This window comes from Typopeltis vanoorti, chromosome 20, assembly GCF_054136105.1.
Source record: "Typopeltis vanoorti isolate ZY-2024b chromosome 20, IOZ_Tvanoo_1.0, whole genome shotgun sequence".
Classification (NCBI taxonomy): Eukaryota; Metazoa; Arthropoda; class Arachnida; order Uropygi; family Thelyphonidae; genus Typopeltis; species Typopeltis vanoorti.
Genome location: NC_143568.1, coordinates 32473485 through 32489870, shown reverse-complemented (window position 1 = coordinate 32489870; position 16386 = coordinate 32473485). Strand labels below are relative to the sequence as shown.

The 16386-nt window shown below is 35.5% G+C and overlaps 1 protein-coding gene across 2 annotated transcripts in view; it reads left to right on the top strand.

Annotated features, from left to right (window-relative positions):
- LOC150095348 (ubiquitin-conjugating enzyme E2 W) overlaps positions 1-16386 on the top strand; it is a 170053-nt gene that overhangs the window by 105536 nt on the left and 48131 nt on the right. For both annotated transcript variants that reach the window (XM_090410012.1, XM_090410011.1), the window contains one exon: positions 3777-3852. In XM_090410012.1, coding sequence (XP_090266138.1) covers positions 3777-3852 — 76 coding nt within the window. The remainder of the gene's footprint in view (positions 1-3776; positions 3853-16386) is intronic.

Below are 16386 nucleotides of genomic sequence, written 5' to 3'. Positions count from 1 at the left end.
CCACCAGAATATAAAGTTCATGTTAGACCTGGAAAAGAACAATCAATTACAATTTCTAGATACACTAATAAAGAAATAAGAGAATGAACAAATCCAGCTCACTATATATCGAAAACCTACAGACACTGGACGTTACCTACATTTCAAATCAGCTCACCATTATGCACAAAAACTCTGCATTATACATATGCTTAAAAATATACTTATTGTACTGACTTTCTTGTCTTGAAGAAGCCAGACAGAATAGCTGGTGAAACTTGTTGACAATTGTATGGAACTTTTAATATTTATGTCGACTAATAAACCAAAAGAATATAACTCTATTTGAATGTTAAGTGACCAAATAATTTAACGATAACGAACAATCCTTAATTATTAATAGTACAAAATAATAATATGTAATAAATGAAACTTTTTTTTTCTTTCAAACTGCAGTTCAGATTACTGGAGGGTTTGGACTAAAGAGGTTCGGATTAGCGAGATACCACTGTATTTGGTTTAATCCTTTATCCATAAGGATATGTGCTTTGCATTATGGGAGATACTAAAGCAAGTAATCAGAACTTATACCACGTTTACCATGAGTTGCTCCAGTCCTGAAAATACTTCAGATGCAAACTTTGTTTGTCTACACTTGGATTAAATCAGATATATAATTGGTAGCATAGCCAAGTGAAAAAACATCATCAATTATCTCTGATCCAGAGAATTTTAATAATAAGGTGTTGACATTTTTGGCAACTGGTATATAGTGATATGACTTCTTCATTACTTCCACCTTTGTATCACCACTTCTGGGTCTAGACCTCAATAAAGGTTGAAACCAGTCTGGGTAGTGACCCTTTCCATAATGCATAGCATTATACATACCCATAAGGATATGTGCTTTGCATTATGGGATACTAAGACAAGTGATCAGACCTTATACCACCTTTACCATGAGTTACCCCAGTTCTGAAAATACTTCAGGCGCAAACTTTGTTTGCTTGGATAAAGGATTAAACCAAATATATAATTGCTCATGATATTTCTTCCACATCTTCTTATGATGTCTTGCTTATAAGGTTGCACATCCATTTCACTCTCACTCTATTTGTTCTTTGAACTCTAGGGATGTATACAGATCTTGCCTCATTTAAGCACCGTTTCAAAGTTTCCAATGAATGCTTGATATCTTTCCCATTCAATAACTGATATTATTAGACCAAAGATATTATTCTCCTGAGTTTATCATAATTTACTGCTTTGTATTTCAACATGCCCTGTCTTAATTGGAAGATCCATATAGTTAGCTACTTCTCAGGTCATTATTACAGCATGATCAATGTTACTAGTTGGTGGCAAAACATTAACATTCTTAACTAAGACCCAGTCTGACGCATTGATCATATCTAACATTCTTTAACCTCAAGTTTCTTCTTTGTGCTTGGGAAAAGTTGTCTCATAACAGGTCAATAAATCGTCATTGTTATGAGTTTTCTCTGCTACCTAGTCACAGTTTGGATAATTTAAGTCACCTCATAATGTTTACTCATTTAGTAACCATCAGGTAATTTGACATTGTATTTCATCATCCCTAGCAAATGAACCATGAAGTCTGTAGCAATACTGCACCATATATTTCATCTTGTTAACTTTGACTTCATGTTAGATAGCCTCAAACTGACTGCTACCTGGAACATTATTACTGTTATTGCTTTCATGAGTTTCTATAATAACTGGACTCAAATCATCTGATATCATCAATAATACCCCCCTTCCTCTCAAATCTCTGTTGTCTTTCCTAAAAAGACTATACTCTGTTCAATCCCAGTTATAACATCTAGCTTTGATACTCAGGTTTCACTAACGTCAAGTCAGCAATCTTGGAGCACAACATATCCACCAAAGCAATAAACTCAACTCCTTTGTTCTTAATGCTTCTGACTTGTGTGTGTGTGTGTGTGTAGACTTAAAATGTTACCTCCTGGCCTTTTGGCCACCTTACTCTTTTTCCTCCCCAAATACAGTCAAAAAGTAAGGACACAAAGAATACATTTCTGCCCCTTAGCCAGATGCATAATCATGCTCACTAATATTCATATCATTATCATATTTACATACCATAGCTGAACTTACACATTCTTTCAATTCCTTCCCATGAAGATGTAATCTTCATTAACTGTGTTACTCCAATAAATAATTTTTTCAGACTCTTGATGCCATAGAAATTCAAGTGCAGCACTTTATGCAAAGTTCTCCTCACCACTGTGTATGGCAAATCTAATTGCTATGGCACATGCATTACAGCATTCTCATTTGAATACTCAACAATTGCAGTTTATGGAACTTCAGATTTACACCTTCTTCTAGTTGGATTGTCAAATTGCCTGTCTCTTCAAATTGAGAAACCATGTGTCACACTTCATTTGGTGCCATTGGACTGGTTTGCAAAGTCTTTTTGGCCCTCTGTACTCACAAAGTGCTGCCACAACATTTTTCCCATTCCTATACATACACTTGATAAGCAAGGTATGTTACAGGAAAATGGTACCCATTGCCCAAGTCGAATGATTGTGGAATCAGTCTCGCTTCTTTGTTTATACTGCATTACACTTCACATGGTATGCAAAATTCAATATTTCATCGTGCTAACATTGCCTTATTTCTCCTGCTGGTCATTTTTTTTTTAAATTCTTTTTTATTGTCAAAATCTCTTCCCCCATGATCTGATTAGGATACGTGCCAAGCTTGAGAGCATTTTGTATATTGGTTTTCTCTCTCTCTCTCCAAATTGGTTTGAATAGGGATGCTTTAATTTGAACTGCCCCGTATGTTATATTAAGTTTAGAAGTGCTTTATTACCTATGAAAGTTGAGTAAAAGGCATGTTTAGAGTTACAAAATACTTTCTTTACCAGTAATACAGGAAAAAAAAAAAAAAAAAACTAGTGGTATCGTAACTGACAGCACTATACCATCCCATATATTTTCATTTTGAGTGTGCATTGTGTTCTCTGTTGTTGTTTTCAAAAACTAAGGAAATAAGCATTCATTTTTTTCTAAGTTTATTTAGTAATGTTACTATAATCTAATTATAGAATGTTTGGCATAAGCTACTTGGGTAGTAGTTGCGTAAGTTCTGTGTAATTGTAGTTTTAGGGAAGATTATATGCACTGCTAGACACATAGTTATATTATTATTCAAAATATGTTTAAATGTTTATGTAAAACACATCTTTTGAAATACATTCATGAGCCAAAAGATTATGACCACTGACCTGTTTCTAGCAACTAGACTACACACTTGGTTGAAAACAAGTCAGTGGTGGAGGCAGTCTCTTGGTATGGAGATTGTTCCCATGGACATCACTGCTCTTCCCCAATCAAGATATCAGCCTGTGTCACAAGGCTCTCTTTGTGCAAGCACAGTTTGAAGGACATATCCAAGCATTCTCTTTGCCACCTAATTCTCCTGATTTGAATACCATCAAACACTTTTTGGATCATGTGGAACAGCAGCATCCACTGGTTAGTGCTAGTGCCTTGCTTTTTCATTGACTTCAGGGATGTTATTCTGTCTAGTTGGTCCAGAATACTCAGGACACCTTCTGTAGTCTAGTAGAGTTGATGCCAAGACAGGTGAACGCAGTCATCTCAGCTAGAGAAGGTCAACATGCTACCAGGTAGATGGTCATATGTTTTGGTTCCTGCGTATATATTCTATTATGATTTCGTTTAGTTCATAAATTATTCTGTTTGTTTTTAATCTTACACATACTGGAATTTTTCTTTCAGAAAAGACCACCTGATAATTCGCTCTATGTAAAAACATGTAGCAAAAATCCAAAAAAGACTAAATGGTGGTATCATGGTAAGTAAAATGTTATACTGATTATAGAGTTTTGAAGATTTAAACAGGAGCAAAGTGATCTTTAATGTATATGGTATTGCAGGAAATAAGGTAACAAGCACTCTTATGCAAAGGACTTCATTTTGACACAGATGCATGTATGACTGATGACTTCTCTATACATTGCTTTACTACCAAAACATATCGATTTGCCCCACTAAGTGCATCTCTCACTGCATAGAAGTTGGTGCCATTTGTTTTACAAGAAACAAAAATGTGCTGTACATTATTGTTTGTTGCAAAGAGATGAAAATCAGCTTGTGTGAGATTGGAAGTGTGCTGCAAATAGTCCATAACTTTCACTTGTAATGCTGTAAAAACTTCATGTGTTATTGTATTGGCATTATTAGGAAATTCATCTCTTTTTTTCATGCTAACATATCAACTGCATATGTGTGAGAGGTCAATCCCATTTGAAGAATTTTGTGGACATCCCTGAATTACTTTGATACCAAAGACTTCCACATTTTGCTATATTCAAGATGCTATGAATGAAACTGTGTACCGTCCAATAAGATAGTAACTTCTTTTGCACTGTAACTTGGTTTAATTTGGTTATCTTCTCTGATTATATCTGTACAATAAGCATTTGCCATCCATGATGGAAACTTGAAAACACATGATTGAAAACCTACATAAATGCAGTAAAGAATATGCATTGCAGTTAAATTTAATAAAAACCAAAACAGTGGCAATAGGCAGAAATGGAGAAGAACTTAGAAGTGGAGGAAAATAAACTGGAACAGATTAAAACATCAATTACTTATGCACATTGATCACACACGGGCTAAATTATGAAGAAACTACTCAACTCAGAATAAATCTAGGGCAGTCTCCTATTATTAAACTTACAAATATTCTGGAAAAATGCACATCTCTTTGGAGAACTCAAAGTATATAGTTCAATGGTACTCCCCACAGTTCTTTGTAGTGCAGAGAGACTTGGGCTATCAAACAGGAGGAAGAACAAAGACTGTGACAGTCTTTGTTCTTCCTCCCCAAAAACAAGTGTTTGAGGAAAATAAATAAAAAATCATGGACTGAAATGAAAGCCAATTAGGAGATTAGAGAAGAATTATGCTATAATATTTCAATAATAACAAGTATCTGAAAAAAAACAGTTACAGTGGTATTGGGCATGTGTATGTCCATACCACCATAACTGTTATGAAAGCCTAAAAGGTTTTTTCAAATTTTTCAAAACAGAAGAAGGAAAGATACTACTGAGTTCTAGAGGGAATGCTGAACCACATGGAAGCTATTGTTACCATGGTGCCAGAAGATTAGCATGTCTTGGATGGGAGGGTAGTTCTATTTATCTGATGTTTGAGCTAAAACCTAAAACCTTTGTAGCAGTTGGCTAACTAAAGACAACTTTTTGTTTTGTGAATTTTTGAAAAGTTTAGATTCTTGAGTATGGTCTACGATTTCTTCTTGAATTCACGAAGCTTCTCTATTACGAATTTTAATGTAAAAAGCTGGGTCAGTATACACAATCATTCTTTATAGAATCCATTTTGTTCTTCACAAAGTTTATCTTCTACATATGATTTACGTTTTGTAGTTAATATTCATGCTTATAGACAGTATTTAGGAGACATTCCTCTGTAGTTTTCACAGTTGCACTTATCACCTTTTTTATACATTGGGGTGATAATTGCCTTATTCCAACTTTCTGGAATTTTTCCTTGCTGCTAGTTATTGTGAAATAGATTAAAAGTTGTTTGACAAATAGGATGTCTGCATATTTAATAAGTTCTGTATTTATTCCATCTTCTTCAGGGAATTTTCCTGATTTACTTTGCTTATTGGATTTCTCGTAATGCTATTTCTTCCACTGATATAGTTAACATTATATCAGTTTTATTGTGTAGAATTTATGGAGACAAAAGACACGTGTTAGACCAAATTAGACCAAATCGTTAAACCAAATATATAATTGGTAGCATAGCCAAGTGAAAAAACTTCCATCAACTATCTCTAATCCAGAGAATTTTAATAATAAGGGGTTGACACCTTTTGGCAACTGGTATATGGTGATATGACTTCTGCATTACTTCCACCTTAGTATCACCACCTCTGAGTCTGGCTCCCACTGATGAGACCTCAATAAAGGTCGAAACCGGTCTGGATAGTGGCCCTTCCCTTAATGCATAGCATTATACATGTCTGCAAGGAGATGTGCTTTTGCATTATGGGAGATACTAAGGCAAGTGATCAGAACTTATCCCACCTTTACCATGAGTTGCCTGAGTCCTGAAAATACTTCAGGCACAAACTTTGTTTGCTTACACTTGGATAAAGGATTAAACCAAATATATAATTGGTAGCATAGCCAAGTGAAAAAACTTCCATCACATGTGTTAAAGCAATTTCTTGACTTATAAATAAGAAAATAACATTTAACCTCTTTATCAAGATTATCATAAGAAAAACTTATATATATTAACAAGACAAAAGCTACTGACACTACATAAGTACGCTACAGTGCAACTGCTTGTTAACTATTTACACTAGCCTGGCCTTTGGTGAGAAAAAAAAATCAATGAATAAAATGTGTAGTTAAATAAAAGAAAACTTTTTTTATATATCACAAATATAATAATATACAGATGATTAAAAAAAAAATTACAGTGGAACTAATTGTATAAACAGTTTAATTGCAGTCTAACCTGAGCAGAAAAATTAGACTTTAAATTTCTAAGAAATAACAAAGAAAGTTTTATTGCCAAGGCTGACAAAGGTTATGCGACTGTTGTTCTTGATTGGACAGCTTACTGAGAAAAAATTAACTAATTGGTATCTGGCCACAACATGTACAATGTTAACTACAATCCTACAAACTACATTAAAAAGAAAACAACGGAATTGATTAACTCAGTGTTTACTTGGACAGAGAAAACAGTTAAAAAGCTGTTACTGCTTTATTCCCATGCTCTCAGAATTTATGGCCTGCCAAAAATATGCAAAAGAAATGCATCACTGTGACTGAATGTTGTAGGAATTGACAGCTCCAGTTGTCACTTAACCAAGAAACTAGTGGCTACACTCAAAGAGTTGGTAGGTCATTCCCCCTCCTACATAAAAGAAAATATGCAACACTTCATAAATAAAATAAACATCACATGCAACAACAAAGATTTTCTAGTCAGCTCTGATGTAACTGCCCTTTTCACGAATGTCCTGATCATTGATGCAATCCTTCTCATGAAAGGATTTTACAAACTGATAATTGCAAGGGGGGGGGGGAATCGTTTCCCACATACTTCACTCTGTGTATTTTATGTGGCAAAATAATTTCTACATGAAAAAATAAGGCATGACTAGGTTCACTAATCCCCCCCCCCCCACACACACACAGTTAACTTTTACATGGAAGACTGAGCATCACGCTCTACATTCAGCAAGTTTAAAGCCCAAAGTTTGGCTCAGATATGTTGATGATATATTTGCCATTTGGCCCCACAATTGCCACACATTAAATACATTCCTAAGTCACCTGAACAAACAACACAAATGTATCCAATTTACCATCAAGATTGAAAACAATTCAAGATTGAAACAATGAAAACAAAGATTGAAATTGAAAAGGGGGTGCTTAAGGGTCAAAGCTGTATAACTGAGAGGAGACCTCCACATAGCCTTTAAAGGAATGCGGAGAACCGACCAGGGCTTCTGACCTAATGTCCAATCCTCACCTTCTCGTGGTGCACCCTGTTGGGTATCTACTTTGATACTGAACGAACGAGGATGGGCTGGCAATTTGGGATTTAGCCGACCAAATTGTATTCTTATTGGTTAAACCAAAATAAAAAATGATGGTACAACATGACAAAATTTCATGCCGGCTGGGGCGTCGCCCGGTTAAACAAGGCCCCCGTTGTTTTCGCCAGGGAACCAGGGCGAACAGCGAAAAGTCAGCTACTGGAACAAATCTGAAAACAAACCCCAACTCAACATCACCAGAGTTAAAGATCGGTACTATCAACGTAAGAGGCCTGAATGGCAAAGAAATGGAACTAGCTGAGGAATTGGATAAGTACCAGATCGACATAATAGGGGTGACTGAAACAAAAAAGGCCAAAACTGGTGAGATCTTTCTGAGCAATAAATACAAAATGTTATATTCAGGCAATGACAATCAAGGAAAGGAAGGAGTAGCCATAGTATTCAACACAAAATACGAGGCTAATCTTCTTGAATGGCAGTCAGTCTCAAGTAGAGTAATGTGGGCAAATATGAGAATGGGGAACTGGACAATGAGACTTATTTGTGCCTATGGTCCCACAGAAGGTTCTACTAAGGTAGAAGTGGAGGAATTTTTTGAGGCTTTAGAAAAAGCAACTGACACAATGAAAAAGGAAAAGTTGGTCCTTGTTGGGGATCTAAATAGTAGAGTAGGAAATGATTGTGAGACATACAAAAATATTTTGGGAAAATTTGGAGAAAAGAGCAAAGCTAATAATAATGGCAAATATCTGTTGGATTTCTGCTCAGGACATGGACTGGTTATTACTAACACCATGTTCCAACATAAAAATGTGCACAAATTCACATGGAGAGAAGAGGCTAGGAATAAGAAAAGTCTCATTGACTATGTTATTGTTGATAGTGATGTTTTCTCTCTGGTGCAGGACACCAGAGTGTACAGAGGATTTGAAATTGGAAGTGATCACTATTTAGTCTTGAGCAGGATAAAATTGAATTTCATATTGAAAAGAATAACATGTAAGAAAGTTTTAAAGCGAATAAAAGTTGAGCAGCTCTCAGATGTGAACTGTAGACTAAAATACAGAAATATTGTTGAAAAGAAAATGAAAGAGTTTGAGAACAGGGATCAAACCTTGGAGATTCAGTGGCAAACGCTGAAGGAAACATTGATTGATTCTGCCAGAGAGGCATGTGGTGAGGTCGTGTGCAAGGATAAAAAAATCAGAACTCCCTGGTGGACACAGGAAGTTAAAGAGGCAGTGAAGGAAAAGAAGAAAGCATATCAAAAGTTCCTGGCAAATAAGTCGGCTTTTACTCTTACAGAATACAGAGACAAATGTAAGAAAGCTAAACAGTGTGTAAAACTAGCTAAACAAAAGTCATGGGAAGACTTTGGCAAGAATATAGAAAATAAATATCAAGAAGGTGGCAAAATATTCTGGAGGTTGTTGAAGAAGCTTAGGAATGGAGGAAAGAGTGCTGTAAAAGGAATTAGAGATGATAAAGGTGAAATGAAAACAGGAGAAAAAGATATCCTTGAAGTATGGAGTAATTACTTTGAAAAACTGCTAAATGAAACAAGCAGTGATGACAGCACAGTGATAAAAAATACTGACCAGGCATGCAGTCAGGAATACATATCCATACTTGAAGTAGAAAAAGCCATCAAAGGCTTGAAATGTGGAAAGGCAGCAGGAGTAGATGATATTCGACCAGAAATGCTGAAGTATGGTGGTATAAGAGTCTTACAGTGGCTGCACTGCATAGTTCAGAAAGCCTGGACAGAGGGACGAATTCCCGATGATTGGAGTAGAGCTCTCATAGTACCCATATATAAAAAGGGAAATAAAACTGAATGTGAGAATTACAGAAGTATTTCTCTACTGAGTGTTCCTGGCAAGATCTATGCAAGTATACTTGAGAAACGGTTGAGAAGAATTGTGGAAGAAAAGCTTGGTGAAGAACAAGCTGGATTCAGGCCAAATAGAGGCTGTCAGGATCAGATCTTCACTTTACGACAAATAGTCGAGAAAGCATGGGAATATAACAAAGATCTGTATTTAAGTTTTGTTGATTTGGAAAAGGCATATGACAAGGTGCCAAGAGAGAAGCTATTCAATACGCTGCAGTTATATGGTGTCAATGGGGCATTATATCAAGCAATACTTAGTCTTTATTTGAGTTGTGAGTCAGCAGTTAGAATTGAAGGAAGTACAGGAAGATGGTTTAATGTTAAATCTGGTGTGAGACAAGGATGTACATTATCCCCTCTGTTATTCATTATCTATATGGATCACATTATGAAGGAATGTGGTATTAAACCTGATATCAAAATTGGAGATGTTAATGTCAGCTCTTTGCTTTATGCGGATGATGTTATACTTCTAAATAAATCCGCTACAAGTCTGCAAGATTCTCTGACTAAATTGAATAGCTGTTGTAATAGATATGGTATGAAGGTCAGCAATAAAAAGACAAAGACAATGAAAATAGGCAGAATCATTGAAAATGTCAACTGTGTTGTGAATGGAGAACCTGTGGAACAAGTAAAACATTTCAGCTACTTAGGCACAATTTTTACTGAAGATGGTAAACTAAATATAGAAGTAGACAACAGAATCAGCAAAGCTGGTATCGTGGGAAGTCAATTGAATAAATTCATATGGAATAAGAAAGAAATTAGTCGGAACACTAAATTAGCTGTATACAAGACTGTGTTCAAACCAATTTTAACTTATGGATCTGAGAGCTGGGTCAGAAGTAAAACACTTGACCAAAGACTAGAGACCGCAGATATGAGAGTCCTGAGAAAGATTAGAGGCGTGAACAGATGGCATCAATGGCAATATCATATTAAAAATGAGGATATTAGGAAAGAACTTGACATTGTCAGCATCCAGGAATGCGTTAGCAGAGCTATTCTCAGATGGTATGGTCACTTAAATAGAATGGGAGAGGAAAGATTAGCAAAACAAGTGTTCTCTGCCAGGTTGGCAGCAAAACGACCCAGAGGAAGACCAAGATATAGGTGGATTGATACGGTACAAAGTGCCTTAGACGATAGAAATATAAGATCTGATAATGTTGGAGTCTTGACAAGCAACAGACTGATTTGGAGGAAAATTGTAGATAGGAAGTTAGTAATGATGTAGTTTTTTCATGTAGTACTGTCATATCCTGTACACCCCTTGAGGGTACATGGCAGGAATTTGATGATGATGATGATGATGATGATTGAAAACAATAAATTTCTTCCTTTTCTAGACACACTTATCATACGTCTTCTATCAGGCTGTCTGTCCTTTACAGTACCGCAAACCCACACACTCAGGCCAGTACATACGCAAAGATTCATATCACTACCATCCAACACAAAAACTAGGAGTCATCAGCACCCTCAAACATAGAACCCTAACAATTTGCTTCATTGACCAGGCACTGAAGAAGGAATATGATATTAGCCAAACCTTTATAAAGAATTACAAAAAAAAAAAAAAAAGTTCATAAGATCCTCTACAATGATACCATGAAAGGTAAAAAAGATTATAAAAATGCAATAACCATACCATACATTAAGGGAATATCAAAAAAATAATAGAACACTATTTAAATACAATATTAAGGCAACTTTCAAACCACCTGCAAAATTAAAAAGTTTGCTTAGCTCATCTAAAGATCCCCTTTCCTACCTTTCCCACCCTGGGATTTACAAAATCCACTGCTCCTACAACCTACCCTACATATTTTTTTGATGAAAAAATGGTGTTGTACCACCTTAACCCAGTCCTGAAGATACTTTCAGGCGCAAACTTTGTTTGCTCACACTTGGATAAAGGATTAAACTAAATTTTATTATTCTACCCTACATAGGTGAAACAGGGTGTACCATCCCAATAAGAAAAGACAGGCACAAATGCCACACGTCGCAGAATCAACTAGAAAGGCACCGAGTCCTTATGTCAAAGCTAAGGCAGATCACTTCTTACAAATGCCATGAAGTACTCACTGCATGTTTCCTCTGATCTTTTAATCAGAAAGACATTGAAAAAAAAATCCTCATTAGTCTTCATGCCAATAAGTATCCTAGTCCAGTTAGACTAGGATGCTTTCTTGTAAGGCCTATATAAGCTGCCATGCTTATCTGACTTCTCCATTAAACAGGCCAAGATTTTATGTGCTTGGTTTTAATTCTTTACCCAAGGAAGCAAAACAATGTTTTGCACGTGAAATATATTCATGTCTCAGCTACTTATCTCACAATGTAAAGCACACACCCTTTTGGATATGTAAAATGCTATGCATAATGGGAAGGGCTACTATCCAGACTAGTTGCGACCTTTATTGAGGTCTTATTAGTGGGAGCCAGACCCAGGAGAGATACCAAGGTTGAAGTAATACAGAAGTAAAATGCTCTGCATTTTACTTCTTCTTCTACATGGAAACAGGCTTCATCTCCAAAATATATAATAAATTTAGGTTAGGGGTATGATATTAACCAATAAACAAACTTGAGTGCAGTTAAGAAAAAACATCTCTTTTGCCACATCCTGGAATTAATTGTCTTACTTTTGTTATCTACTACCATTAAACTGAATTCATTTAAAGTAAAGGTCTTTGCACAGTTAACTTTCCTATGGAACATATTACATTAGTTCTTCCAAGTGTAATAAGCCCAGCCATGCCAAACATGCAGTCATTTCCTACTCTCCAGAAACTGAGCATTTTCATCTTGCAAAACAAACAAAACTGTCCAAAAAAGCAAATGACAGAAAACACATTTAGTTTGTTATGAGCACAAACCTGAAATGACAAATAATTATTATTATTATTTTTTTTTTTATGTGAATCCTAACCACAAACAGCTGAAAACCTATAGTACAATTAGTACCATGGATGTCCAAGACTAGGGGTTAGATAATCTGGGAACTCTTCTATAGAAACCATAGGTAACAATCAGTGGGGGCCGGTGAAAATTTTAAGTAGGGGTGCTGCATATACCAAATTAAAAAAAAAAATTTTTTTTTTTCCTAATCAGTAACCAATTTATTAATAAATAAATTTAGATATTAAAAATTGCTTTATTAAAAATATTTCACCCTCACCACGAACAAACACCAATAATAAAAGTTTTCTATCTCACAGAAATAACACGTGCATGAATGCAATTATCTGTAAGCGGCCTAAACGAACACTGTCGGAATCACTTGTAACGTGCAATGACAAGCGCAAATGGATATAGGGGAGTCTAACTGCAATTAGCCGAACGCAATAATTCTGACAAATGACAAATTCTGATAATTCGACAAATGCACTGCATTAGATCGCAGTGCATTTGTTTCGTGTAACGATAATTGAAAAAATATACTTCTTTTCATATTTTCAACAGTGACACTCGTCATAATTCAGCCTTGTATCTATAATAAATAAATAATTATATGTTATTTTAACAAAATAAAATAAGATTTATAAAAAATAGTTCACCCTCACCATGAACATGCATCAATAATAAAAGTTTCGTATCTCACAGAAATAACTCGCGCATGCATACAATTTATCTATAAGCGACACTGCCCGAACGATCAGTATTGGAATCACTTGTAATGTGCAAGCACAAACGAATATCAGCGAGTCTAGCTGCAATTGGCCGAGCATGATAATTTCGACACTGTGTTAGATTGCAGTGCATTTGTTTTGTAATCTAAAGCATTAATCGAACAATTCCTATTATTAACTATTCAATCAATGTTGAAACATAAGCTGCAACCTTTAACGTCTTCTATTGCATTTATATAATGTTGTAAGCAGTGTTATTATTTATAAACACAAACAAAAAAATTTTTTTTTTTTTTTTTTTTTCATTTTTTCCTTGGGGATGCTGCAGTGTCGCAGTGCTTATGTACAAGCCACCACTGGTAATAGTTTGGCAAAACGTCTGAATCCAGCCAGTTGATTGGGATAGCAAAGACTAGATTGATATGAATAAATTCTCCATTATATATTCTTCATTATTACCCTGTTGGTCTTTAGATGACACATTCAGATATGTAGTACTATCATATTCTGCCAATGTACCCTCAAGGGGTGTACAGGATATGATAGTACTACATGAACAATTTACATCATTACTAACTTCCTATCTACAATTTTCCTCCAGATCAGTCTGTTACTTGTCAAGACTCCAATATTATCAGATTTTGTATTTCAGTCGTCTAAGGCACTTTGTACCCTATCAAACCACCTATATCTTGGTCTTCCTCTGGGTTGTTTTCCTGCCAACCTGGCAGAGAACACTTGTCTCTGCCAGGTTGGCAGGAAAACAAGTGTCTCTGCCAGGAAAACACTTGTCTCTGCCAGGAAAACAACCTGGCAGAGAATACAAATTAAAAAAAAAAAATTATTTTTTTTCCTAATCAGTAACCAATTTATTAATAAATAAATTTGGATATTAAAAATTGCTTTATTAAAAATATTTCACCCTCACCACGAACAAACACCAATAATAAAAGTTTTCTATCTCACAGAAATAACACGTGCATGAATGCAATTATCTGTAAGCGGCCTAAACGAACACTGTCGGAATCACTTTCGAGGAAAGATTGTTTTGCCAATCTTTCCTCGCCCATTCTGTTTAAGTGACGTACCACCTGTGATTAGGTCTGCTAACGCATTCCTGGATGTTGATAATGCCAATTTCTTTCCTAATATCCTCATTTTTAATATGATATTGCCATTGATGCCATCTGTTCACGCCTCTAATCTTTCTCAGGACTCTCATATCTGTGGTCTCTAGTCTTTGGTCAAGTGTTTTACTTCTGACCCAGCTCTCAGATCCATAAGTTAAAACTGGTTTGAACACTGTCTTGTATACAGCTAATTTAGTGTTCCGACTAATTTCTTTCTTATTCCATATGAATTTATTCAATTGACTTCCCACGATACCAGCTTTGCTGATTCTGTTGTCTATTTCTATATTTAATTTACCATCTTCAGTAAAAATCGTGCCTAAGTAGCTGAAATGTTTTACATGTTCCACAGGTTCTCCATTCACAACACAGTTGACATTTTCAATGATTCTGCCTATTTTCATTGTCTTTGTCTTTTTATTGCTGACCTTCATACCATATCTATTACAACAGCTATTCAATTTAGTCAGAGAATCTTGCAGACTTGTAGCGGATTTATTTAGAAGTATAACATCATCCGCATAAAGCAAAGAGCTGACATTAACATCTCCAATTTTGATATCAGGTTTAATACCACATTCCTTCATAATGTGATCCATATAGATAATGAATAACAGAGGGGATAATGTACATCCTTGTCTCACACCAGATTTAACATTAAACCATCTTCCTGTACTTCCTTCAATTCTAACTGCTGACTTACAACTCAAATAAAGACAAGGTATTGCTTGATACAATGCCCCATTGACACCATATAAGTGCAGCGTATTGAATAGCTTCTCTCTTGGCACCTTGTCATATGCCTTTTCCAAATCAACAAAACTTAAATACAGATCTTTGTTATATTCCCATGCTTTCTCGACTATTTGTCGTAAAGTGAAGATCTGATCCTGACAGCCTCTATTTGGCCTAAATCCAGCTTGTTTTTCACCAAACCTTTCTTCTACAATTCTTCTCAACTGTTTCTCAGGTATACTTGCATATATCTTACCAGGAACACTCAGTAAGTAATGCTTCTGTAATTCTCACATTCAGTTTTATTTCCCTTTTTATATATGGGTACTATGATAGCTCTACTCCAATCACCAGGAATTTGTCCCTCTGTCCAGGCCTTCTGAACTATGCAGTGCAGCCACTGCAAGACTTTTATATCACCATACTTTTGCATTTCTGGTCGAATATCATCTACTCCTGCTGCCTTTCCACATTTTAAGCCTTTGATGGCTTTTTTTTACTTCAAGTATGGATATGTATTTCTGACTGGCCTGTTGAGTGTGTTTTTTTACCACTGTGCTATCACTGCTTGTTTCATTTAGCAATTTCTCGAAGTAATTACTCCATACTTCAAGGGTATCTTTTTCTCCTGTTTTCATTTCACATTTATCATCTCTATTTCCTTTTACAGCACTCTTTCCTCCATTCCTAAGCTTCTTCAACAACATCCAGAATATTTTGCCACCTTCTTGATATTTATTTTCTATGTTCTTGCCAAAGTCCTCCCATGACTTTTGTTTAGCTAGCTTTACACAGTGTTTCGCTTTCTTAATTTTGTCTCTGTATTCTCTAAGAGTACAAGCTGTCTTATTTGCCAGGAACTTTTTGATATGCTTTCTTCTTTTCCTTCACTGCCTCTTTAACTTCCTGTATCCACCATGGAGTTCTGAAGTTTTTATCCTTGCAGACAACCTCACCACATGCCTCTCGCTGAATCAATCAAGGTTTTCTTCAAGGCTTGCCACTGAATCTCTGACATTCAGATACCATTTGCAAAATACCTATAATTTTAATGTATAATTTTATTAAATATTATACATCTTTTCTAAAGATTTTACTGTACTAATAAGAAGCAAATTCTCTCACTAAAACAATGTATCAAACAATACTACTGTAAAGGGAATTCACACTGGCATGTATTATATATTATGGCAAACTAGCCCTTTGGTCCCTATGAATTTGCAACAGTGAGAATTAACTGTACCATATTTAATTCTTAATGTTATCCATTTCAGTCAAGCATATTGAAAACACTGTTGATCAGTAACAAGGTCTGTGAAATTATCTACTCTCCTTTTCTTGGCCTGCATCTTATTATTACTAACTC